Below are 27,900 nucleotides of genomic sequence, written 5' to 3'. Positions count from 1 at the left end.
CTATCCCCTCAGTATATAATAATAGTGACCTCTCCTCTATCCCCTCAGTATATAATAATAGTGACCTCTCCTCTATCCCCTCAGTATATAATAATAGTGACCTCTCCTCTATCCCCTCAGTATATAATAATAGTGACCTCTCCTCTATCACCTCAGTATATAATAATAGTGACCTCTCCTCTATCACCTCAGTATATAATAATAGTGACCTCTCCTCTATAGCCTCAGTATATAATAATAGTGACCTCTCCTCCATCCCCTCAGTATATAATAATAGTGACCTCTCCTCTATAGCCTCAGTATATAATAATAGTGACCTCTCCTCCATCCCCTCAGTATATAATAATAGTGACCTCTCCTCTATCACCTCAGTATATAATAATAGTGACCTCTCCTCTATCACCTCAGTATATAATAATAGTGACCTCTCCTCTATCCCCTCAGTATATAATAATAGTGACCTCTCCTCTATCCCCTCAGTATATAATAATAGTGACCTCTCCTCTATAGCCTCAGTATATAATAATAGTGACCTCTCCTCCATCCCCTCAGTATATAATAATAGTGACCTCTCCTCTATCACCTCAGTATATAATAATAGTGACCTCTCCTCCATCACCTCAGTATATAATAATAGTGACCTCTCCTCCATCACCTCAGTATATAATAATAGTGACCTCTTCTCTATCCCCTCAGTATATATAATAGTGACCTCTCCTCTATCCCCCTCAGTATATAATAATAGTGACCTCTCCTCTATCACCTCAGTATATAATAATAGTGACCTCTCCTCTATCACCTCAGTATATAATAATAGTGACCTCTCCTCTATCACCTCAGTATATAATAATAGTGACCTCTCCTCTATCACCTCAGTATATAATAATAGTGACCTTTCCTCTATCACCTCAGTATATAATAATAGTGACCTCTCCTCTATCACCTCAGTATATAATAATAGTGACCTCTCCTCTATCACCTCAGTATATAATAATAGTGACCTCTCTATCCCCTCAGTATATAATAATAGTGATCTCTCCTCTATCACCTCAGTATATAATAATAGTGACCTCTCCTCCATCCCCTCAGTATATAATAATAGTGACCTCTCCTCTATCACCTCAGTATATAATAATAGTGACCTCTCTATCCCCTCAGTATATAATAATAGTGATCTCTCCTCTATCACCTCAGTATATAATAATAGTGACCTCTCCTCTATCCCCTCAGTATATAATAATAGTGACCTCTCCTCTATAGCCTCAGTATATAATAATAGTGACCTCTCCTCTATCACCTCAGTATATAATAATAGTGACCTCTCCTATATCACCTCAGTATATAATAAGAGTGACCTCTCCTATATCACCTCAGTATATAATAATAGTGACCTCTCCTCTATCCCCCCAGTATATAATAATAGTGACCTCTCCTCTATCACCTCAGTATATAATAATAGTGACCTCTCCTCTATCCCCTCAGTATATAATAATAGTGACCTCTCCTCTATCCCCTCAGTATATAATAATAGTGACCTCTCCTCTATCACCTCAGCATATAATAATAGTGACCTCTTCTATATCACCTCAGTATATAATAATAGTGACCTCTCCTCTATCCCCTCAGTATATAATAATAGTGACCTCTCCTCTATCCCCTCAGTATATAATAATAGTGACCTCTCCTCTATCACCTCAGTATATAATAATAGTGACCTCTCCTCTATCACCTCAGTATATAATAATAGTGACCTCTCCTCTATCCCCCCAGTATATAATAATAGTGACCTCTCCTCTATCACCTCAGTATATAATAATAGTGACCTCTCCTCTATCACCTCAGTATATAATAATAGTGACCTCTCCTCTATCCCCCCAGTATATAATAATAGTGACCTCTCCTCTATCCCCTCAGTATATAATAATAGTGACCTCTCCTCCATCCCCTCAGTATATAATAATAGTGACCTCTCCTCTTTCCCCTCAGTATATAATAATAGTGACCTCTCCTCCATCCCCTCAGTATATAATAATAGTGACCTCTCCTCTATCACCTCAGTATATAATAATAGTGACCTCTCCTCTATCCCCTCAGTATATAATAATAGTGACCTCTCCTCCATCCCCTCAGTATATAATAATAGTGACCTCTCTATCACCTCAGTATATAATAATAGTGACCTCTCCTCTATCCCCTCAGTATATAATAATAGTGACCTCCCCTCTATCCCCTCAGTATATAATAATAGTGACCTCTCCTCTATCCCCTCAGTATATAATAATAGTGACCTCTCCTCCATCCCCTCAGTATATAATAATAGTGACCTCTACTCTATCACCTCAGTATATAATAATAGTGACCTCTCCTCTATCCCCTCAGTATATAATAATAGTGACCTCTACTCTATCACCTCAGTATATAATAATAGTGACCTCTCCTCTATCACCTCAGTATATAATAATAGTGACCTCTCCTCTAACACCTCAGTATATAATAATAGTGACCTCTCCTCTATCACCTCAGTATATAATAATAGTGACCTCTCCTCTATCACCTCAGTATATAATAATAGTGACCTCTCCTCTATCACCTCAGTATATAATAATAGTGACCTCTCTATCACCTCAGTATATAATAATAGTGACCTCTCCTCTATCCCCTCAGTATATAATAATAGTGACCTCCCCTCTATCCCCTCAGTATATAATAATAGTGACCTCTCCTCTATCACCTCAGTATATAATAATAGTGACCTCTCTATCACCTCAGTATATAATAATAGTGACCTCTCCTCTAGCCCCTCAGTATATAATAATAGTGACCTCTCCTCTATCACCTCAGTATATAATAATAGTGACCTCTCCTCTATCACCTCAGTATATAATAATAGTGACCTCTACTCTATCACCTCAGTATATAATAATAGTGACCTCTCCTCTATCCCCTCAGTATATAATAATAGTGACCTCTCCTCTAGCCCCTCAGTATATAATAATAGTGACCTCTACTCTATCACCTCAGTATATAATAATAGTGACCTCTCCTCTATCACCTCAGTATATAATAATAGTGACCTCTCCTCTATCACCTCAGTATATAATAATAGTGACCTCTCCTCTATCACCTCAGTATATAATAATAGTGACCTCTCCTCTAGCCCCTCAGTATATAATAATAGTGACCTCTACTCTATCACCTCAGTATATAATAATAGTGACCTCTCCTCTATCACCTCAGTATATAATAATAGTGACCTCTCCTCTATCACCTCAGTATATAATAATAGTGACCTCTACTCTATCACCTCAGTATATAATAATAGTGACCTCTCCTCTATCACCTCAGTATATAATAATAGTGACCTCTCCTCTATCACCTCAGTATATAATAATAGTGACCTCTCCTCCATCACCTCAGTATATAATAATAGTGACCTCTCCTCTATCACCTCAGTATATAATAATAGTGACCTTTCCTCTATCCCCTCAGTATATAATAATAGTGACCTCTCCTCCATCACCTCAGTATATAATAATAGTGACCTTTCCTCTATCCCCTCAGTATATAATAATAGTGACCTCTCTATCACCTCAGTATATAATAATAGTGACCTCTCCTCTATCCCCTCAGTATATAATAATAGTGACCTCCCCTCTATCCCCTCAGTATATAATAATAGTGACCTCTCCTCTATCACCTCAGTATATAATAATAGTGACCTCTCTATCACCTCAGTATATAATAATAGTGACCTCTCCTCTAGCCCCTCAGTATATAATAATAGTGACCTCTCCTCTATCACCTCAGTATATAATAATAGTGACCTCTCCTCTATCACCTCAGTATATAATAATAGTGACCTCTCCTCTATCACCTCAGTATATAATAATAGTGACCTTTCCTCTATCCCCTCAGTATATAATAATAGTGACCTCTCCTCCATCACCTCAGTATATAATAATAGTGACCTCTCCTCTATCACCTCAGTATATAATAATAGTGACCTCTCCTCTATCACCTCAGTATATAATAATAGTGACCTCTCCTCTATCACCTCAGTATATAATAATAGTGACCTCTCCTCCATCACCTCAGTATATAATAATAGTGACCTCTCCTCTATCACCTCAGTATATAATAATAGTGACGTCTCCTCTATCCCCTCAGTATATAATAATAGTGACCTCTCCTCTATCACCTCAGTATATAATAATAGTGACCTCTCCTCTATCACCTCAGTATATAATAATAGTGACCTCTCCTCTATCACCTCAGTATATAATAATAGTGATCTCTCCTCTATCACCTCAGTATATAATAATAGTGATCTCTCCTCTATCACCTCAGTATATAATAATAGTGACCTCTCCTCTATCCCCTCAGTATATAATAATAGTGACCTCTCCTCTATCCCCCCAGTATATAATAATAGTGACCTCTCCTCTATCACCTCAGTATATAATAATAGTGACCTCTCCTCCATCCCCTCAGTATATAATAATAGTGACCTCTCCTCTATCCCCTCAGTATATAATAATAGTGACCTCTCCTCTATTACCTCCGTATATAATAATAGTGACCTCTCCTCTATCACCTCAGTATATAATAATAGTGACCTCTCCTCTATCCTCTCAGTATATAATAATAGTGACCCCTCCTCCATCAAATCAGTATATAATAATAGTGACCTCTCTTCCATCACCTCAGTATATAATAATAGTGACCTCTACTCTATCACCTCAGTATATAATAATAGTGACCTCTCCTCTAGCCCCTCAGTATATAATAATAGTGACCTCTCCTCTATCCCCTCAGTATATAATAATAGTGACCTCTCCTCTATCCCCTCAGTATATAATAATAGTGACCTCTCCTCTATCCCCTCAGTATATAATAATAGTGACCTCTCCTCTATCACCTCAGTATATAATAATAGTGACCTCTCCTCTATCACCTCAGTATATAATAATAGTGACCTCTCCTCTATCCCCTCAGTATATAATAATAGTGACCTCTCCTCTATCCCCTCAGTATATAATAATAGTGACCTCTCCTCCATCCCCTCAGTATATAATAATAGTGACCTCTCCTCTATCCCCTCAGTATATAATAATAGTGACCTCTCCTCTATCACCTCAGTATATAATAATAGTGACGTCTCCTCTATCACCTCAGTATATAATAATAGTGACCTCTCCTCTATCACCTCAGTATATAATAATAGTGACCTCTCTTCCATCACCTCAGTATATAATAATAGTGACCTCTCCTCCATCACCTCAGTATATAATAATAGTGACCTCTACTCTATCACCTCAGTATATAATAATAGTGACCTCTCCTCTAGCCCCTCAGTATATAATAATAGTGACCTCTCCTCTATCCCCTCAGTATATAATAATAGTGACCTCTCCTCTATCACCTCAGTATATAATAATAGTGACCTCTCCTCCATCCCCTCAGTATATAATAATAGTGACCTCTCCTCTATCTCCTCAGTATATAATAATAGTGACCTCTCCTCTATCACCTCAGTATATAATAATAGTGACCTCTCCTCTATCCCCTCAGTATATAATAATAGTGACCTCTCCTCTATCCCCTCAGTATATAATAATAGTGACCTCTCCTCTATCCCCTCAGTATATAATAATAGTGACCTCTCCTCCATCACCTCAGTATATAATAATAGTGACCTCTCCTCCATCCCCTCAGTATATAATAATAGTGACCTCTCCTCTAGCCCCTCAGTATATAATAATAGTGACCTCTCCTCTAGCCCCTCAGTATATAATAATAGTGACCTCTCCTCTATCACCTCAGTATATAATAATAGTGACCTCTCCTCCATCACCTCAGTATATAATAATAGTGACCTCTCCTCTATCACCTCAGTATATAATAATAGTGACCTCTCCTCTATCCCCTCAGTATATAATAATAGTGACCTCTCCTCTATCCCCTCAGTATATAATAATAGTGACCTCTCCTCTATCACCTCAGTATATAATAATAGTGACCTCTCCTCTATCACCTCAGTATATAATAATAGTGACCTCTACTCTATCACCTCAGTATATAATAATAGTGACCTCTACTCTATCACCTCAGTATATAATAATAGTGACCTCTCCTCTATCACCTCAGTATATAATAATAGTGACCTCTCCTCTATCACCTCAGTATATAATAATAGTGACCTCTCCTCCATCACCTCAGTATATAATAATAGTGACCTCTCCTCTATCACCTCAGTATATAATAATAGTGACCTCTCCTCTATCCCCTCAGTATATAATAATAGTGACCTCTTCTCTATCACCTCAGTATATAATAATAGTGACCTCTCCTCTATCCCCTCAGTATATAATAATAGTGACCTCTCCTCCATCCCCTCAGTATATAATAATAGTGACCTCTCTTCCATCACCTCAGTATATAATAATAGTGACCTCTCCTCTATCCCCTCAGTATATAATAATAGTGACCTCTACTCTATCACCTCAGTATATAATAATAGTGACCTCTCCTCTATCCCCTCAGTATATAATAATAGTGACCTCTCCTCTATCACCTCAGTATATAATAATAGTGACCTCTCCTCTATCCCCTCAGTATATAATAATAGTGACCTCTCCTCTATCCCCTCAGTATATAATAATAGTGACCTCTCCTCTATCCCCTCAGTATATAATAATAGTGACCTCTCCTCTATCACCTCAGTATATAATAATAGTGACCTCTCCTCTATCCCCTCAGTATATAATAATAGTGACCTCTCCTCTATCACCTCAGTATATAATAATAGTGACCTCTCCTCTATCACCTCAGTATATAATAATAGTGACCTCTACTCTATCACCTCAGTATATAATAATAGTGACCTCTACTCTATCACCTCAGTATATAATAATAGTGACCTCTCCTCTATCACCTCAGTATATAATAATAGTGACCTCTCTATCACCTCAGTATATAATAATAGTGATCTCTCCTCTATCCCCTCAGTATATAATAATAGTGACCTCTCCTCTATCACCTCAGTATATAATAATAGTGACCTCTCCTCTATCCTCTCAGTATATAATAATAGTGACCTCTCCTCTAGCCCCTCAGTATATAATAATAGTGACCTCTCCTCTAGCCCCTCAGTATATAATAATAGTGATACAGTGTTAGTATAGTAATAATAATATCTTCTGTTTTGCTTTGCTGACAGGGTTAAGCCGGTGCACATGGCCACTGTCCCATCGGCCATCTAAACAGGATGTGGCAGTAACCTCTGCCTGCCTGTTCCCTCCTGTATCCTGTTTATTTTGCTGTATCCCCTCTTCGACACTTCCCTGTCACCTTGGGGAGAACATTCCAGGACCCATAAAACTTCTTTCATACACCACTTCCAAGACCCCACCTTGACCTCTGGTGAGTAAGTGCCGTCCTGTAATGTTATGTGCTTCTAGGGGAACTCATCCTCTGAAGGAACGTATGACTGGAGAGGAAGTCATTGTAGTCTAGGGACATGTGCAGTAGATAAGACACGGACATAGCTATGGGGTCCTGAGGGGTTACTTGTCCTTGAAGCACGATGGGCCCCAAAAGTTCCTCTGCCTCGTGTGTGTGTAAAAATGCTTTTCAATGGAAATGATCCTCAATGTCATTACTATACACAATTTACCCCTCATGTGTCTTATAAGTCGACAGGCCAGGGTACACATGATCCTCATGCCTTCAAGGGGTACTCCACTGGCCAGTGTTCGGAACTTTTAGTACGGCCGTCACGCCCCCTCCCATAGACTTGCATTGAGGGGGCGTGGTGTGATGTCACAAGGGTGCGTGGCTGACCCCTGCGGTGCGTAGACAGCGTTCGGAACTAAATGTTCCGAACACTGGCTAGTGGAGTACCCCTTTCAGGTCTCCTCTTGAGTTTTGAGGAGAGTTTTGGTCCCAGTCCCCTAAGAACCCAGAACTGGTGAAGATCCCAAAGCAGTAACAGGGATGGTGACAGGGACCAGAAGAACCCTCTAAGATGTCAAATGTTTATAATTCCAAAATAGCCGACAATCCACCATCTAACATAACACTAGTTGTTGGACATTTTATGAGTTGTGTGGGAAATGACAAGACCATCGTCAACTGTTAAATTAATATTTATTATCATTGAACCATCAGAATATATTCTACATGTACATAAAGGTCGTCTGCTGGGGGCATCAGTCTCATATGAGTCCAGGAGAAGCCTCTGCGGCAGTAACAGAAGGAGATGACAAATCTTCTGGGGGACAAGAATCAGGCGCCCGCCATCCCCTATAGTTGGCATCTTGATGATGTGGGTGTAATATACATACGGTGGGGTCTCATGTCCATGATTTTATGATTTCTCCACCCTTTACTTCCTTGTTAGCTGTGACCCTAGCCACGTATAGCTGCGGGCATCTAGAGCTGTGTATCTTCTTCTCCATTACCTAATCCACCACTAGAAGGTCTCGAAGTGCTTCTTTGCCGATGGCTGAACCTACTCAAAGTTCTGCGACCAAACTGGGAGGCCCTGGAGAGACTGATATTTAGGCAGCGGGTGTCTCGGGTGAGGCCAATCTCAGAGAAAAAGCCTGGAGCGCTCCGGCAAGGAGGCAAAGCATCGGCACCTTCTAAGTCGTGGAGGACACCCAAGATCTGGTGCCTGGAGCTGGGGTCCCACAAGCCTCGGACATCCAGTAGAGAAGACAGATGACGCTTCCTGAGAAAAGACCTTAAAGTGGTCATCAAGAGGGAAAAGAGAAAGCATATACAGCAATAACAAAATACAGCCGCCATGTTTATTTCCTATCCGGATCATGTACTGACCTGAAGTCTGGGAAGTCGGACACCAGCATCCCCACCTCCATCTGGATAGACGCTGTATCCTCCAGGACAAGGATCTCAGTAAGACGAGGAATGACCTGGTCCAGGGTGGCTTGGGGAGATTCCTAAGAGCAGAGGACATGTTCCACTATTGGGTGTTGGCCATCGTGTATTATGATCGGGAAGCCTTTAGGACTACGACTTAGGATCTCAGCTAGAGAAGTCATCACTTACCAACTTGCTGAAGATCTGCCCCAGTTGCTTAGACTCTTCTCTCAGTTTGGCGGCCACTTTCCTCCTGGCCTTGGAGGTGGTGCAGGACATTTTGCCTTGTATCAGGGGGCGAACCAGTTCCAGCACAATCCTGCGATGAAGCTCTGATATGGCAGCCTGGGGACAAGAGCAGAACATCATCAATCCATCATCTCAGCGATGGCCATAATGGACTATAGTGCCCATTATTAACCCCTGAGTACACATACGTGGTAAGGTCCTGGGCTCAGTTTACGTAAGGCAGATGTGCGTTCCCCCAAAATGGATACAATCCCTTCGCAGGCCTCTGAATTGTTCAACCATCGCCGCCCCAGGAGCTTCTTGGAAAATGGCTGTTGTATGTTGGGTTACCAAAAAAGAAAGAGATCTAATTGTAATAAAAAGCTCAAAGGGGGTACTCCACTGGCCAGCTTTCGGAAGTAAATGTTCTGAACGCTGTTTACGCGCTGTGGGGGTCGGCCACACTCCTCGTGAATGGCCAATAACCTGATGAAGAGGGGGTCCCGCCCCTCAAAACGCGTTGTCTGAAACTACCTTGTTACTTTTTATTTGCTTTTGGTATTTGTTTTTATTTTGGGCCAATAAAGCCTTCCTTTTTGTGTCTATATCTGAGTTTATCTGGAGAAGCACCTGTATTTAGCAGTCATTTAGGATATCTACTAAATTTTCTCCAGGGCCACTGCAGAGGACCACGGCACCCTGACGGGCAGCACTCCACATTGATGTGTCACAAGCAAGTGACAATAGGCGATTTACTGTGTTGTGCTCGCAATACAACACCAAAAGGTGAGCACGCCTCTTTCTTTGTCCCATATTGTACCTACTAGTGATAACCGCACATAGCTGCGCATTTGTTTGTGTTTCTTTTTCTTTTACCTTTCTACAACCCTTGTGACATCACGGACACACCCCCTCAATGCAAGTCAATGGGAGAGGACGTGACTCCCAACGGGAGTCACGCCCCTCCCATTGACTTGCATTGAGGGGGCGTGGCCATGATGTCAGGAGGGGCGTGGCCGACCCCCGAAGTGCCAAAACAGTGCTCGGAACATTTGCTTCCGAACGCTGGTCAGTAGAGTACCCCTTTAACAACAACAAAAAAAAAAAACTAAAGATCTCTGTATACCATCCAAATGTAAGATAACAGGACACATATCTGGCCAGAAGTGAGCCAAGCCAATGAGACCACGGGACCGTACCTTTATGTCTAGCAGAATCAGGTCAGAGATGGCCCGAGTGGCGAGAGCCGTGATCCGGTCCAGGGACCCCTCAGCCTGACCCTGAAGATCCGCTCCATCTCCCTTAGCTAGTTGCGTCATGCGACTCGTAAATTCCCTAAGAATAAAGTTTACAAAATAAGACGCTGAAAGACTTAATTTATTTTTATATAAGGAATTCATTCTGTTTAGTCAAGAAATGGATTGTGGAGTGTACATTTTATCATGCACACTCACCATCATTAGAACTTTCACCACACCTACAGCGCCAAAAAATAAAAAAAAATAAAAAATACGGACACAAAAAAATAAAATTCTGGACATTGGAAAAATTATCTATTGTAGACTATCCAGGAATTATGATTGGTTGGCAACTCTGACTGTGCAGTACATTTTCTATATCAGTGATGTTATGTATTAGCTGTACTCTGCTCACCCTGTTAAGTGGTTGCACTGTGCTGTTCATTGACATCTATATCATTCATGTTATGTTTTTGGTTGTCATCTGCTCCTCCTGTCATTAGGTGGCACTGTTCTTTACGTTGTCCATATTAGTGATGTTATATATTGGTTATGATCTGCTCCTCCTGTTATTAGGTGTTGCTGTGCTGTATATTTTCTATATCAGTGATGTTATGTATAGGTTGTGATCTGCTCCTCCTGTTATTAGGTGTTGCTGTGCTGTATATTTTCTGTATCAGTGATGTTATGTATAGGTTGTGATCTGCTCCTCCTGTCATTAGGTGTTGCTGTGCTGTATATTTTCTGTATCAGTGATGTTATGTATAGGTTGTGATCTGCTCCTCCTGTTATTAGGTGTTGCTTTGCTGTACATTGTATATATCAGTGATGTTATGTATAGGTTGTGATCTGCTCCTCCTGTTATTAGGTGTTGCTGTGCTGTATATTTTCTATATCAGTGATGTTATGTATTGGTTATGATCTGCTCCTCCTGTTATTAGGTGTTGTTGTGCTGTATATTTTCTATATCAGTGATGTTATGCATAGGTTATGATCTGCTCCTCCTGTTATTAGGTGTTGCTGTGCAGTATATTTTCTATATCAGTGATGTTATGTATTGGTTGTCATCTGCTCTTCTGGTCATTAGGTGTTGCTGTGCTGTACATTGTTTCACTAATGTTATGTATTGGTTGTGATCTGCTCCTCCTGTTATTAGGTGTTGCTGTGTTGTATATTTTCTATATCAGTGATGTTATGTATCGGTTATGATCTGCTCCTCCTGTCATTAGGTGTTGCTGTGCTGTATATTTTCTATATCAGTGATGTTATGTATTGGTTATGATCTGCTTGTCCTGTTATTAGGTGTTGCTGTGCTGTATATTTTCTATATCAATGATGTTATGTATTGGTATTGATCTGCTCCTCCTGTTATTAGGTGTTGCAGTGCTGTATATTGTGTATATCAGTGATGTTATGTATTGGTTGTGATCTGATCCTCCTGTTAATAGGTAGTGATGTGCTGTACATTGTCTATATCAGTGATGTTATGTATAGGTTATGATCTGCTCCTCCTGTCATTAGGTGTTGCTGTGCTGTATATTTTCTATATCAGTGATATGTATAGGTTATGATCTGCTCCTCCTGTCATTAGGTGTTGCTGTGCTGTATATTGTGTATATCAGTGATGTTATGTATTGGTTGTTATCTGATCCTCCTATTAATAGGTAGTGATGTGTTGTACATTGTCTATATCAGTGATGTTATGTATAGGTTGTGATCTGCTCCTCCTGTTATTAGGTGTTGCTGTGCTGTATATTTTCTATATCAGTGATGTTATGTATAGGTTGTGATCTGCTCCTCCTGTTATTAGGTGTTGCTGTGCTGTATATTTTCTATATCAGTGATGTTATGTATTGGTTATGATCTGCTCCTCCTGTTATTAGGTGTTGCTGTGCTGTATATTTTCTATATCAGTGATGTTATGTATAGGTTGTGATCTGCTCCTCCTGTTATTAGGTGTTGCTGTGCTGTATATTTTCTATATCAGTGATGTTATGTATAGGTTGTGATCTGCTCCTCCTGTTATTAGGTGTTGCTGTGCTGTATATTTTCTATATCAGTGATGTTATGTATTGGTTATGATCTGCTCCTCCTGTTATTAGGTGTTGCTGTGCTGTATATTTGCTATATCAGTGATGTTATGTATTGGTTGTGATCTGCTCCTTCTGTTATTCGGTGTTGCTGTGCTGTATATTTTCTATATCAGTGATGTTATGTATTGGTTATGATCTGCTCCTCCTGTTATTAGGTGTTGCTGTGCTGTATATTTGCTATATCAGTGATGTTATGTATTGGTTGTGATCTGCTCCTTCTGTTATTCGGTGTTGCTGTGCTGTATATTTTCTATATCAGTGATGTTATGTATAGGTTGTGATCTGCTCCTCCTGTTATTAGGTGTTGCTGTGCTGTATATTTTCTGTATCAGTGATGTTATGTATTGGTTATGATCTGCTCCTCCTGTTATTAGGTGTTGCTGTGCTGTATATTTGCTATATCAGTGATGTTATGTATTGGTTGTGATCTGCTCCTTCTGTTATTCGGTGTTGCTGTGCCGTATATTTTCTATGTTGTTCTAGGATGAGGCTGGATTTTTTCCTTGTTTCTCCTTATCCTTATTTGAGGTTTGTATTTACCTTCACCTGATAGAGTGGGGTTCACTCACCGGAATGGGGGGCAGCAGTTGACGATGCTGATGATGCAGAAGATGAAGGCCTCGGTGGTCTCTGTTAACCCTTCCTGCTCTATGTAAAATCTCTCTACAGACTTGTGGAACCTGGTTGAAGAGACAAGAGAAGGAGTGAAGGAAGACTTATGAATAAGGCCTGTGATCTAAGACCTGTGACCTATGACCTTTGACATATAACCAGTAATCTGTGAACTATGATGGATTCCAATGTAAATGTAGAGAATTTCTAAACTTTGGGGACAGAGATCATGTCCACTGTCCCGGCCTCACAATCACAGCCCAAAATGTCGAGAGTCCCAAATACCTGCTCAGGAATTCGGAGAAGCAGCCAAGGCAGGACATAGACACCATAATCCCGAAACCTTCACTGATCACAGGCGCGCGGTCAATGTTTGGCTTCATAATCTAATGGGAAGAGGAAGAGAGGTCAGAGATCAGAGAATGGAGAGAGATCAGAGAATAGACAGCAGACAGAGAACAAAGAATTGACAGTGGTCAGAGAATAGGAATTAGAGATTGGAAAGTGGTCAGGGAATGGAGATCAGAGAATGGACAGTGGTCAGAGGACAGAGAATAGACAGTGGTCAGAGAGCAACAAGAGAACAGTGGTCAGAAAACAGAGAATGGGCAGAGGTCTGAGTACAGAAAATGGTCAGTGGTCAGTAAGAGAACAGTGGTCTGAAAACAGAGAATGGACAGGAGTCAAAGAATGGAGATCAGAGAATGAACAGCGGTCAGAGAACAGATGATGGACAGTGGTCAGAGAACAGATGATGGACAGCGGTCAGAGAACAGATGATGGACAATGATCAGAGAACAGATGATGGACAATGATCAGAGAACAGATGATGGACAATGGTCAAAGAAGAGATGATGGACAATGATCAGAGAACAGATGATGGACAGCGGTCAGAGAACAGATGATGGACAGCGGTCAGAGAACAGATGATGGACAGCGGTCAGAGAACAGATGATGGACAGCGGTCAGAGAACAGATGATGGACAGCGGTCAGAGAACAGATGATGGACAGGGGTCAGAGAACAGATGATGGACAGGGGTCAGAGAATAGATGATGGACAGGGGTCAGAGAACAGATGATGGACAGCGGTCAGAGAACAGATGATGGACAGCGGTCAGAGAACAGATGATGGACAGCGGTCAGAGAACAGATGATGGACAGCGGTCAGAGAACAGATGATGGACAGCGGTCAGAGAACAGATGATGGACAGGGGTCAGAGAACAGATGATGGACAGGGGTCAGAGAATAGATCATGGACAGGGGTCAGAGAACAGATGATGGACAGGGGTCAGAGAACAGATGATGGACAGGGGTCAGAGAACAGATGATGGACAGAGGTCAGAGAACAGATGATGGACAGCGGTCAGAGAACAGATGATGGACAGCGGTCAGAGAACAGATGATGGACAGCGGCCAGAGAACAGATGATGGACAGCGGCCAGAGAACAGATGATGGACAGCGGCCAGAGAACAGATGATGGACAGCGGCCAGAGAACAGATGATGGACAGCGGCTAGAGAACAGATGATGGACAGCGGCCAGAGAACAGATGATGGACAGCGGCCAGAGAACAGATGATGGACAGCGGCCAGAGAACAGATGATGGACAGCGGCCAGAGAACAGATGATGGACAGCGGCCAGAGAACAGATGATGGGCAGCGGTCAGAGAACAGATGATGGACAGCGGTCAGAGAACAGATGATGGACAGGGGTCAGACAACAGATGATGGACAGGGGTCAGAGAACAGATGATGGACAGGGGTCAGAGAACAGATGATGGACAGGGGTCAGAGAACAGATGATGGACAGGGGTCAGAGAACAGATGATGGACAGGGGTCAGAGAACAGATGATGGACAGGGGTCAGAGAACAGATGATGGACAGGGGTCAGAGAACAGATGATGGACAGGGGTCCGAGAACAGATGATGGACAGGGGTCCGAGAACAGATAATGGACAGCGGTCAGAGAACAGATAATGGACAGCGGTCAGAGAACAGATGACGAACAGCGGTAAGAATAGACAGTGGTCAGAGAGCAACAAGAGAACAGTGGTCAGAAAACAGAGAATGGGCAGAGGTCTGAGTACAGAAAATGGTCAGTGGTCAGTAAGAGAACAGTGGTCTGAAAACAGAGAATGGACAGGAGTCAAAGAATGGAGATCAGAGAATGGACAGTGGTCATAGAATAGCTGATGGACAGGGGTCAGAGAACAGATGATGGACAGGGGTCAGAGAACAGATGATGGACAGTGGTCAGAGAACAGATGATGGACAATCATCAGAGAACAGATGATGGACATCGGTCAGAGAAAAGATGATGGACAGAGGTCAGAGAACAGATGATGGACAGCGGTCAGAGAACAGATGATGGACAGGGGTCAGAGAACAGATGATTGACAGGGGTCAGAGAACAGATGATGGACAGTGGTCAGAGAACAGATGATGGACAGCGGTCAGAGAACAGATGATGGACAATCATCAGAGAACAGATGATGGACATCGGTCAGAGAAAAGATGATGGACAGAGGTCAGAGAACAGATGATGGACAGCGGTCAGAGAACAGATGATGGACAGTGGTCAGTGAACGGATGATGGACAGCAGTCAGAGAACAGATGATGGACAGCGGTCAGAGAACAGATGATGGACAGGGGTCAGAGAACAGATGATGGACAGCGGTCAGAGAACAGATGATGGACAGGGGTCAGAGAACAGATGATGGACAGTGGTCAGAGAACAGATGATGGACAGGGGTCAGAGAACAGATGATGGACAGGGGTCAGAGAACAGATGATTGACAGGGGTCAGAGAACAGATGATTGACAGGGGTCAGAGAACAGATGATGGACAGGGGTCAGAGAACAGATGATGGACAGTGGTCAGAGAACAGATGATGGACAATGGTCAGAGAACAGATGATGGACAGGGGTCAGAGAACGGATGATTGACAGGGGTCAGAGAACGGATAATGGACAGGGGTCAGAGAACAGATGATGGACAGTGGTCAGAGAACAGATGATGGACAGGGGTCAGAGAACAGATGATGGACAGGGGTCAGAGAACAGATGATGGACAGGGGTCAGAGAACAGATGATGGACAGGGGTCAGAGAACAGATGATTGACAGGGGTTAGAGAACAGATGATGGACAGAGGTTAGAGAACGGATGATTGACAGGGGTCAGAGAACGGATGATTGACAGGGGTCAGAGAAAGGATGATTGACAGGGGTCAGAGAACGGATGATTGACACTGGTCACAGACTAGGGATGTACCTGGATAATTCTTCCGCTGAAGCCTGAATGCAGATCCTCGTTCCTCATCGTCTGCATCCAGCGATCTTGTTCTACCTTTAGTTCTTCCTCCAGTCGGTGTGAAATGCGATGCTGTATGAGGCTGACGTACTGCTGCTCCAACATGGTCCGGGTGTCACTGGTCAGCAGGGGCCCCAACTCATAAGGGTTAATGATTGGGGAGATCTCTGGTCTGGATAGGATATCCCTGTATAAAGACAATCACTATTTTTTCTTCTATCCCTTATATATCCAGCCCGTTCCCCCCCCCCCCCCCGTCTCCCCGAGCCGGACCCCCCCACTTGTCCTTCACCTTACCTGCAGTAGACATTACTGTTCCAGTCTAGAATAAAGTAGATGTCATTGGTCTCCAGATCCCGTTGGGTGGCTGCACTGAGCCAGTCGGCTACTCCTCGGTGGTAGGCGGAAAGGTAGATCCTGAAAACCTCAAAGTCCCTGGGGTAGGAACAAACCTGGAAGAGAAGAGACATCCACCACTCATGTCTGTTCCAGGTTATAGGATGTAGCAGGGGCCCCGCACTATGCAGGTGTAATGGCCGCACTATGCAGGTGTAATGGCCGCACTATGCAGGTGTAATGGCCGCACTATGCAGGTGTAATGGCCGCAACCTAAATAAATCTCCCTCTAAAGCAGTGTCTCAAACTGTGGCCCTCTAGATGTTGCAAAACTTCAACTCCCAGCATGCCCGGACAGCCGTTGGCTGTCCGGGCATGCTGGGAGTTGAATTTTTGCAAAATCTGGAGGGCCACAGCTTGAGACCACTGATCTAAAGGTTCTCATTCATGCACCAGTGGCGTACATAGAAAAAAGGGGGCCCCATAGCAAATATCACAATGGGCCTCCTATGATGGCGCTGATTTTACCCCCCAGGGCAGATGCGTCTGGCGTTTATTACCCCTTTGCTTTCTATGACCCATTGGTCAATACCAAACTCCATTAAGGGGGTACTCCACTGGAAAAAATAAATGTTTAAATCAACTGGTGCTAGAAAGAAAGGGGTTATCCAGGAAAAACTTTTTATATATTATATATATATATATATATATATGAACTGGCTTCAGAGAGTTAAACAGATTTGTAAATTACTTCTATTAAAAAAATCTTAATCCTTTCAGTACTTATGAGCTGCTGAAGTTGAGTTGTTCTTTTCTGTCTAAGTGCTCTCTGATGACACGTGTCTCAGGAACCGCCCAGTTTAGAAGCAACTCCCCATAGCAAACCTCTTCTACTCTGTGCAGTTCCCGAGACAAGCAGAGATGTCAGCAGAGAGCACTGTTGCCAGACAGAAAACAACAACTCAACTTCAGCAGCTGATAATTATTGAAAGGATTAAGATTTTTTAATAGAAGTAATTTACAAATCTGTTTAACTTTCTGGAGCCAGTTGATATAAAAAAAAAAAGTTTTTTTTCCCGGAATACCCCTTTAAACAGATTTGTAAATTACTTCTATTTAAAAATCTTAATCCTTCCAGTACTTATCAGCTGCTGTATGCTCCACAGGAAGTTCTTTACTTTTTGAATTTCCTTTCTGTCTGACCACAGTGCTCTCTGCTGACACCTCTGTCCATGTCAGGAACTGTCCAAAGTACAAGCAAATCCCCATAGCAAACCTCTCCTGCTCCGGACAGTTCCTGATACGGACAGAGGTGTCAGCAGAGAGCACTGTGGTCAGACAGAAAGGAAATTCAAAAAGAAAAAAACTTTCCCTGTAGTATACAGCAGATGATGAAGTACTGGAAGGCTTAAAGGGGTACTCCCGTGGAAAACTTCTTTTTTTTAATCAACTGGTGCCAGAAAGTTAAACAGATTTGTAAATCACTTCTATTAAAAAATCTTAATCCTTCCAGTACTTTTTAGGGGCTGTATACTAAAGAGAAATCCAAAAGAGAAATGCATTTCCTCTGATGTCATGACCACAGTGCTCGCTGCTGACCTCTGCTGTCCATTTTAGAAACTGTCCAGAGCAGCATATGTTTGCTATGAGGATTTTCTCCAGCTCTGGACAGTTCCTAAAATGGACAGCAGAGGTTGGCAGAGAGCACTGTGGTCATGACATCAGAGGAAATGCATTTCTTTTTTTAGATTTCTCTTTAGTATACAGCCCCTAAAAAGTACTGGAAGGATTAAGATTTTTTAATAGAAGTGATTTACAAATCTGTTTAACTTTCTGGCACCAGTTGATTAAAAAAAAAAAAAAGTTTTCCACGGGAGTACCCCTTTAAGATTTTTAAATAGAAATAATTTACAAATCTGTTTAACTCTCTGGCACCAGTTCATTTTCCAGGGGAGTACCCCTTTAATTTGCTGACAATATAATTCCCTAGAGAGAGGAGATCTGGGCAGTTTCTTACCAATAGAAAAAGGAATGGGACCAACCAAGATGGTGCCCCTGGATGACTACCTTCCCACTTACCAGATAGTTCTTCACTGAGGTCAGGTCTTCTACCACAATTCTCTTCACTCGGTCGGCTTGGGACGGCAGGGAACCCATTTTGCCCTCTAGGTTGCTCTTTAGCCTCTGTTGCACGCTGCTCTGCACGGCCTCTGCCCAATGTGCCCTCATGTTCTTTTTGCCGTGAGGGTTTTCCCGGGCCTCCTCCTGCTGGATGACACCGATGACCTCATCCAGTTTCAGGTGTTTCCCTTTATTGTTGAGGGACTCTTCCACCACTGCCCACATCTCCTTCATCAGGGCCTCGTACAGCAGTGTCACATCTTTGGCCTGTCGGCCTGGACTCTTCAGGCCCACAGGACTCAGCTCTCCGTCACATTCGGCTTCGAGTTCTATAATATGCTGGTCGGCTGAGCGCAATTCCCGCCGCTGGATGAGCTGAAGGATTTCCAGAACTAGATCAAGGAGAAGGGGAGAAGACTTAGTGGAGAAAAGTTTTATACATTGACCCCAGGGGTTATGTCAAGACAATAGGAAAATGGAAGACGTCCAGCACCAGGAAGGCAGGTAAAAACGTGTTTATTGAGGTACAAAAATAACAAACAGCATATAGAGGAGCGTAGTGCCTACGCGTTTCAGGCTAATGAGCCCTTAGTCATGGCATAAAAACTTTACAACACTGTGTCCTTTTATAACAGAATTCAATTGCATCAACACTTAAGTTCTATATATAGAAACGAAGGATGGGTACATAGATAGACCATAATAACTGTTTTACTTCCATTTATTAATACCTTAGTATAAGGTCTTGTCTCAAGTTTAACCCATGAGGCTCCCTCGTGCCCAGCATGAATATCCAGAATGATTCTCTATTAAGAACCATCCTCCTTAAATCTCCACCTCGCCTGGGTCTTCTGACTTTCTCTATGAGTTATTATGGTCTATCCATGTACCCATCCTTCGTTTCTATATATAGAACTTAAGTGTTGGTGTAATTGAATTCTGTAGATTTTCTTGTATACTCGTGTATTGAATACCATGTCTATTTATGCAGGATGGTTTTAGAATTCTGGGATTAATTCCATGCCGCATTTTACAGATGATCCAACACCTTGCCGTTCTGATCATGTGACTTTAATGTGCTTTATTATGAAAGGACACAGTGTTGTAAAGTTTTTATGCCATGACTAAGGGCTCATTAGCCTGAAACGCGTAGGCACTACGCTCCTCTATATGCTAAAAGGACACAGTGTTGTAAAGTTTTTATGCCATGACTAAGGGCTCATTAGCCTGAAATGCGTAGGCACTACGCTCCTCTATTTGCTGTTTGTTATTTTTGTACCTCAATAAATATGTTTTTACCTGCCTTCCTGGTGCTGGACGTCTTCCATTTTCCTACTGTTTGCACGTGGAAGGGAACGCCACCCTGCCGGTCTGCAGCACAGAAGCCAGGACATGGGGATAGAGCAGTATCTTTGTATTATTGTCTATGTCAAGACAATGACCACTATTCTAAAAAAAAAAAAAAAAGAAGAAATCAATGGGCACCCCAATAACTAAAGGTATAAAGGTATGGTATAACCTAGAAGCCTGGAGTGTGGGACGCAGCGTAAAGCATTCCTATTGCCACAACCGGTGCCCCCAATACCAGGCATCATGTCCCCCAAATCTGCTCCCTCTACTGGTGCTGGGCAGGTGAGCCCACCTCCTAGTCAGCTGTAGTTCCAATGCCCACAGTCTATGGAGTATAAAGAAGCAGTAAAAAAGATTGGGGCGCTCTCTCGTGGGTGATGGGGGCATGGTGGAGTTGTCAGAAACCACTGCACTCTGGGTGGTGTGATGTCCCGCTGAGGTTATCAACGGTGACAGCACCTCACCTGGCGAGTGTGAAGTGGAAGGTAGTAGCAGCAGTTGTGCTGCTCGAGACCCCCTGTCCGTGACCGCGAAGGGGTACGTAAATAATGAAACCAGGAAAAGGAGAGTAGAAAAAGTGGGGGGTCCTAGACGAGCGCTACTGCTGGAATAAAAGGATTCGGAAAGCCAATAAAGCACAGGACAGTTTATTGTGGTTTAGAACAATCGGACAACGCGTTTCGGCACCAGCATGTGCCTTCTTCAGGTCCATAAAACAAATGCGCTTTCTTCATGGTGGTCGCCATCTTGAGACAGTCTATGGATGATCTTTAGAGGAATTTACCAGCTGTTATACATGGCAAAAGTGGTGGGAAGGCGACAGCACGACAGGGTCCGAAATACTTGGCTGTGGGTAAGGCCCAGTCTACGCAGGGACTAAAAGTCACGGGAATATCATGATTACAATGTGACTTCAACTATCCAATCCGGGAAATAAAGTTATAAGTAATTTAAAGGAGTAATCCCTTGATAGACACATTGGGGGGGGGGGGGGGGGGGGGGTATTTATCAATTTTGCCTGTCGACCGTTTCGTTTCTTTTTACCCTTTTTTTTTTTTTTCACTTTGGTTTTCGTGGACATGCACGAAATTTATCATTTGGTGCAAGTTGTTAGTAATTTTGGCTCAAATGTTGAAATCGGCCGTTCGCAGCGCATTTTACACAGAAGTTACCACCACAGAGGACGCATATTTTACCCTGTAGAGCAGCCATTTCGGAGTCCCTCCTGCAGTATATCAGCAAGTGACGTGAGTTATTTTCTTTTGTGGGGTTTATAGTCACCATGTGAAATGGATTTTATTTTCAACTTGGGTAGTTTTTTTTTGTTTTTTTTTTTTACTTTAGTGCAGTGGTCTCCAACCTGCGGACCTCCAGATGTTGCAAAACTACAATTCCCAGCATGCCCGGACAGCCGTTGGCTGTCCGGGCATGCTGGGAGTTGTAGTTTTGCAACATCTGGAGGTCCGCAGGTTGGAGACCACTGCTTTAGTGCTTTACCTTTCCTGAACCTGTGCGGCCATGTCCAATGCTGGCTCAACGGAGGGTGAAGGTCCTCAGAGACAACTATGTCGCAGGATAGTATTGAGCAGCCATGGAGGCGTCGCTGCTTTCACCCAAAAAATTTATTTTGACGCCTTTACATTTTCTGACACTGCTAAGTGTGTTTTCCATGTACAAAATTTCTTGGCGGGGATTTGCGGCAAAAAAAAAAAACGGGATTTGCGCCAAAATTGCGCCAAAGAATGATTGGCGCATATTACTGACTAAAGTTAAAGTCACACACAGGACCGTGTGATTTTGAGAAAGTTGTAAAAATGACAGTGGAGAAGAAGCACCAAACTTTGGCGTAAAAAAGACACTGCGCCAAAGTTACGTGAAAAAAACCCCACATAAATCCTTTGATAAATACCCCCCATTATCCAAAGGATAGAGAATAAGATGTCTGAACGTGGGGGTCCGGCATTTTGTTCAGAACACTAGGTTTGGGAGGCTGTGGTCGTGACGTCCCCTCCGTTCATGTCTATGAGAGAAGGCGGGACAGCCTCCTATAGACATGAATTTGAGGCGGGGTGGTCTGACGTCGTGCACCTTTCATAGACATGAATTGAGGGGTGCGGTGTGACGTCACGAGGGGGCGTGTCATGATGCCATGGCCTCCCAAAACCAGCGTCATCAACATAATGTTCAGAACGCCGGGTGTCTGCACTGAGATCGCAGGGGTCCCAGAGGCCGGATCCCCGCAATCAGACATCTTATCGTCTCCTTCATTCATGTCTTGCAATTGAGTACCCCGATAAGGAAATTTCCTCCCGAGGCAAGGTCGATGTTGTTACCTCCATTGAGAATGACAAGACTGCCCTGTAGCCTGAGCCTAACCAGGACAACAGACTCTGTGTACGTCCGCCGGCATACATTAGGGGGTGAATTTGTGCCTTGGTGGTGAATTTCCTATGTGAAAATGTTCAGCGCCATCTTATAAGCAGGAAGAGCTGAGCAGATTGATATATGGTTCAATGTAACTTTTTAATTGCAATCTTAGCTCATTCTGGACTAGGAGTCCAGTGGGCGGGGTCACATTAGGGGGTGAATTTGTGCCTTGGTGGTGAATTTCCTATGTGAAGATGTTCAGCGCCATCTTATAAGCAGGAAGAGCTGAGCAGATTGATATATGGTTCAATGTAAACTTCTTAATTGCAATCTTAGCTCATTCTGGACTAGGAGTCCAGTGGGCGGGGTCACTCAAGGATTGCCAACTTTATTAATTTTTTGTGTACTTTATTTTGAAGTTGGCCATATTGTCTGAGATTCTGCTCTGTTAACAGCATTTATAGATATGCTTTACAGCAGCATCGTGGGCGATAGGAATAAATAGACAGATTGGTTCTATGGGAGAGTGTTGTGGGCGTGCTCTATGATCAGTACAGGGGTCACTGTGCAGGGAGGGAGGGGGAGGAGAGGAGTGTCGCCTGTTGGGAATGTCGGATTTTGTGTTATCTCTAAGTGTCACCTTTCATTGTGTCCTTGGTTAAGATGATAAGGAGGAGAATGCGGAGAAGTGGTCTCTGCACAACAGGAAGTGTCAGTCTATGAGGAGAATAAGTGGCCAGAGGAATTCACATGAGGAGGGGGAGGAGGAGGGTACCTCTAATTCTACAACAGGACCTGTTACTGGAGATGGCATTATTATAGATATAACTGGAGATGATATTACTATAGATATAACTGGGGATGGTATTACTATAGATATAACTGGGGATGGTATTACTATAGATATAACTGGAGATGGTATTATTATAGATATAACTGGGGATGGTATTACTATAGATATAACTGGGGATGGTATTACTATAGATATAACTGGAGATGGCATTATTATAGATATAACTGGGGATGGTATTACTATAGATATAACTGGGGATGGTATTACTATAGATATAACTGGGGATGGTATTACTATAGATATAACTGGGGATGGTATTACTATAGATATAACTGGGGATGGTATTACTATAGATATAACTGGCGATGGTATTATTATAGATATAACTGAAGAAAATATTACTATAGATATAACTGGAGATGGTATTACTATAGATATAACTGGGGATGGTATTACTATAGACATAACTGGGGATGGTATTATTATAGATATAACTGGAGAAGATATTACTATAGATATAACTGGAGAAGGTATTACTATAGATATAACCGGCGATGGTATTACTATAGATATAACTGGAGATGGTATTACTATAGATATAACCGGGGATGGTATTATTATAGATATAACTGGAGATGGTATTACTATAGATATAACTGGAGATGGTATTACTATAGATATAACTGGAGATGGTATTACTATAGATATAACTGGGGATGGTATTATTATAGATATAACTGAAGAAAATATTACTATAGATATAACTGGGGATGGTATTACTATAGATATAACTGGAGATGGTATTACTATAGATATAACTGGGAATGGTATTACTATAGATATAACTGGAGATGGTATTACTATAGATATAACTGGGGATGGTATTATTATAGATATAACTGAAGAAAATATTACTATAGATATAACTGGGGATGGTATTACTATAGATATAACTGCTGATGGTATTACTATAGATATAACTGGAGATGGTATTACTATAGATATAACTGGAGATGGTATTACTATAGATATAACTGGGGATGGTATTACTATAGATATAACTGGGGATGGTATTATTATAGATATAACTGGAGATGGTATTACTATAGATATAACTGGAGATGGTATTACTATAGATATAACTGGAGATGGTATTACTATAGATATAACTGGAGATGGTATTACTATAGATATAACTGGAGATGGTATTACTATAGATATAACTGGAGATGGTATTATTATAGATATAACTGGGGATGGTATTACTATAGATATAACTGCTGATGGTATTACTATAGATATAACTGGAGATGGTATTACTATAGATATAACTGGAGATGGTATTACTATAGATATAACTGGGGATGGTATTACTATAGATATAACTGGGGATGGTATTATTATAGATATAACTGGAGATGGTATTACTATAGATATAACTGGAGATGGTATTACTATAGATATAACTGGAGATGGTATTACTATAGATATAACTGGAGATGGTATTACTATAGATATAACTGGAGATGGTATTACTATAGATATAACTGGAGATGGTATTACTATAGATATAACCTGGGATGGTATTACTATAGATATAACTGGAGATGGTATTACTATAGATATAACTGGGAATGGTATTACTATAGATATAACTGGAGATGGTATTACTATAGATATAACTGGAGATGGTATTACTATAGATATAACTGGAGATGGTATTACTATAGATATAACTGGAGATGGTATTATTATAGATATAACTGGGGATGGTATTACTATAGATATAACTGGGGATGGTATTATTATAGATATAACTGGGGATGGCATTATTATAGATATAACTGGGGATGGTATTACTATAGATATAACTGGGGATGGTATTACTATAGATATAACTGGGGATGGTATTACTATAGATATAACTGGGGATGGTATTATTATAGATATAACTGAAGAAAATATTACTATAGATATAACTGGGAATGGTATTACTATAGATATAACTGGGGATGGTATTATTATAGATATAACTGAAGAAAATATTACTATAGATATAACTGGGGATGGTATTACTATAGATATAACTGGGGATGGTATTACTATAGATATAACTGGAGATGGTATTACTATAGATATAACTGGGAATGGTATTACTATAGATATAACTGGGGATGGTATTACTATAGATATAACTGGAGATGGTATTACTATAGATATAACTGGAGATGGTATTACTATAGATATAACTGGGGATGGTATTATTATAGATATAACTGGGGATGGTATTACTATAGATATAACTGGAGATGGTATTACTATAGATATAACTGGAGATGGTATTACTATAGATATAACTGGGGATGGTATTACTATAGATATAACTGGGGATGGTATTACTATAGATATAACTGGGGATGGTATTATTATAGATATAACTGAAGAAAATATTACTATAGATATAACTGGGGATGGTATTACTATAGATATAACTGGGGATGGTATTACTATAGATATAACTGCTGATGGTATTACTATAGATATAACTGCTGATGGTATTACTATAGATATAACTGCTGATGGTATTACTATAGATATAACTGGAGATGGTATTACTATAGATATAACTGGAGATGGTATTACTATAGATATAACTGGGGATGGTATTACTATAGATATAACTGGGGATGGCATTACTATAGATATAACTGGCGATGGTATTACTATAGATATAACTGGCGATGGTATTACTATAGATATAACTGGGGATGGCATTACTATAGATATAACTGGGGATGGCATTACTATAGATATAACCGGCGATGGTATTACTATAGATATAACTGGGGATGGCATTACTATAGATATAACTGGCGATGGTATTACTATAGATATAACCGGGGATGGTATTACTATAGATATAACTGGGGATGGTATTATTATAGATATAACTGAAGAAAATATTACTATAGATATAACTGGGGATGGTATTACTATAGATATAACTGGGGATGGTATTACTATAGATATAACTGGGGATGGTATTACTATAGATATAACTGGAGATGGTATTACTATAGATATAACTGGAGATGGTATTACTATAGATATAACTGGAGATGGTATTACTATAGATATAACCGGGGATGGTATTACTATAGATATAACTGGAGATGGTATTACTATAGATATAACTGGGGATGGTATTACTATAGATATAACTGGGAATGGTATTACTATAGATATAACCGGGGATGGTATTACTATAGATATAACTGGGAATGGTATTACTATAGATATAACCGGGGATGGTATTACTATAGATATAACCGGGGATGGTATTACTATAGATATAACTGGGGATGGTATTACTATAGATATAACTGGGGAACATTCATGTGTTCTTGATGGCGAGAGGAGAAATATCCCTTTAAAACTGAGAGTGTCGGGCAAACCAACATACCTGACCCTCTATCTGCTGTAAGGCCACATGGCCGGTTGGGCAGAAGTTGGCTTGTTTGTCCAACTTGACTTGTAAAGTGTGAGCAGCACCTGTGTGTTCCCATGACTAACAATAGGGACCACGTGACTCACCAGAGAGGGGCTCTCGAGGTTTCTCTGCTTCTCGGATAACCTCATTGCTTTCAGGAACCACCTCCACCATGGACTCCCGCCGAGATCGGTTCCCTGAGTTTACTCCACTGCCACCAAGCCATAAGAAGGAGAGACGCTTGACTCCTCCCCCAGGACCACCGCCTTCTTCCTCTCCACCCTCCTTTTTGCGTCCGAGAGACAAGAGGCTGACATCTTCCGATCTTCTCCTTCCTCGTCTTTTCTCAGGCGCCCCTTTCACCCCTAAAAGACTCTTTCCTCCTTTCCAGAATGGTGAAAGTCCAGCAATTTTCTCAAGTGTTCCTCGACGCTTTGCATCTGATCCCATAGGTTCCCTCTTACCCTCCCCCTCATAATCAAAAAAGGGATTGCCCCCCTCGGGGGCGGGACGGTCCAGCGGGGTGTTCTCTTCAAATGGATTGGGTGCTGTGACTGGCATGGTCTCAGTTCTGAGGAGAAAGAATAAAAGACCTTAAATAGTACCTGTCATGAACTTGTTAAATGTTATAATCCTCCCAGGTCACTGCCCCATCATGATACCACCCCCCGCCTTTATTTTTATTATTTTTTCTACCTTGATATTGTTCTGTATTTTCTTCTCAGTCAGATTCACAGACTGGGAAGGGGCGTTCCCCAGCAGACGTGACATCATCTGAAGCCATACAGGGGAGAACTTCCTCCCTCACTCTGCTACACACAGCCCAGAGCAGTTCAGTGTGAGACGAGCGATGATTGGCTAAGGCTGCACCCCCTCTCCCCCCTCAGCACTCCAGACTGCATTTCCTGATTTTGGACTTCTGCCAGGCCAGCAGGAGTCCAAAGTATATGCAAGAGATGGTGGGAAATGTTCTCTGGACAAGTAGGGAGACACCTAGTGGCAGCTTTTTAGATACAAATAAAACAGAAAACGTCATTTGTTTTAAGCACATTAGAAAGATTTTTTATTTACCATA

At 41.6% G+C, this 27,900-nt stretch overlaps 2 protein-coding genes across 7 annotated transcripts in view; one reads left to right on the top strand and one right to left on the bottom strand.

The window, feature by feature from the left end:
* LOC130290563 (RNA-binding protein Nova-2-like) overlaps positions 1-27,900 on the top strand; it is a 159,436-nt gene that overhangs the window by 12,819 nt on the left and 118,717 nt on the right. The gene's annotated exons all lie outside the window — the stretch shown is intronic.
* EXOC3L2 (exocyst complex component 3 like 2) overlaps positions 8,142-27,900 on the bottom strand; it is a 104,306-nt gene continuing 84,547 nt past the window's right edge. For all 6 annotated transcript variants that reach the window (XM_056538372.1, XM_056538373.1, XM_056538371.1 and 3 more), the window contains 11 exons: positions 26,930-27,396; positions 18,784-19,217; positions 16,666-16,820; positions 16,330-16,555; positions 13,340-13,440; positions 13,012-13,122; positions 10,311-10,446; positions 9,321-9,443; positions 9,073-9,228; positions 8,842-8,963; positions 8,142-8,734 (listed from right to left, as the gene is read on the bottom strand). In XM_056538372.1, the coding sequence (XP_056394347.1) occupies positions 8,434-8,734; positions 8,842-8,963; positions 9,073-9,228; positions 9,321-9,443; positions 10,311-10,446; positions 13,012-13,122; positions 13,340-13,440; positions 16,330-16,555; positions 16,666-16,820; positions 18,784-19,217; positions 26,930-27,386 (2,322 nt within the window). In that variant the 5' untranslated portion in view covers positions 27,387-27,396 and the 3' untranslated portion in view covers positions 8,142-8,433. The remainder of the gene's footprint in view (positions 8,735-8,841; positions 8,964-9,072; positions 9,229-9,320; positions 9,444-10,310; positions 10,447-13,011; positions 13,123-13,339; positions 13,441-16,329; positions 16,556-16,665; positions 16,821-18,783; positions 19,218-26,929; positions 27,397-27,900) is intronic.

Source organism: Hyla sarda, chromosome 9, assembly GCF_029499605.1.
Source record: "Hyla sarda isolate aHylSar1 chromosome 9, aHylSar1.hap1, whole genome shotgun sequence".
NCBI classification, from domain to species: Eukaryota; Metazoa; Chordata; class Amphibia; order Anura; family Hylidae; genus Hyla; species Hyla sarda.
Note: the sequence above shows the minus strand (reverse complement) of the source record. Positions and strands in the feature narration are given on the sequence as shown.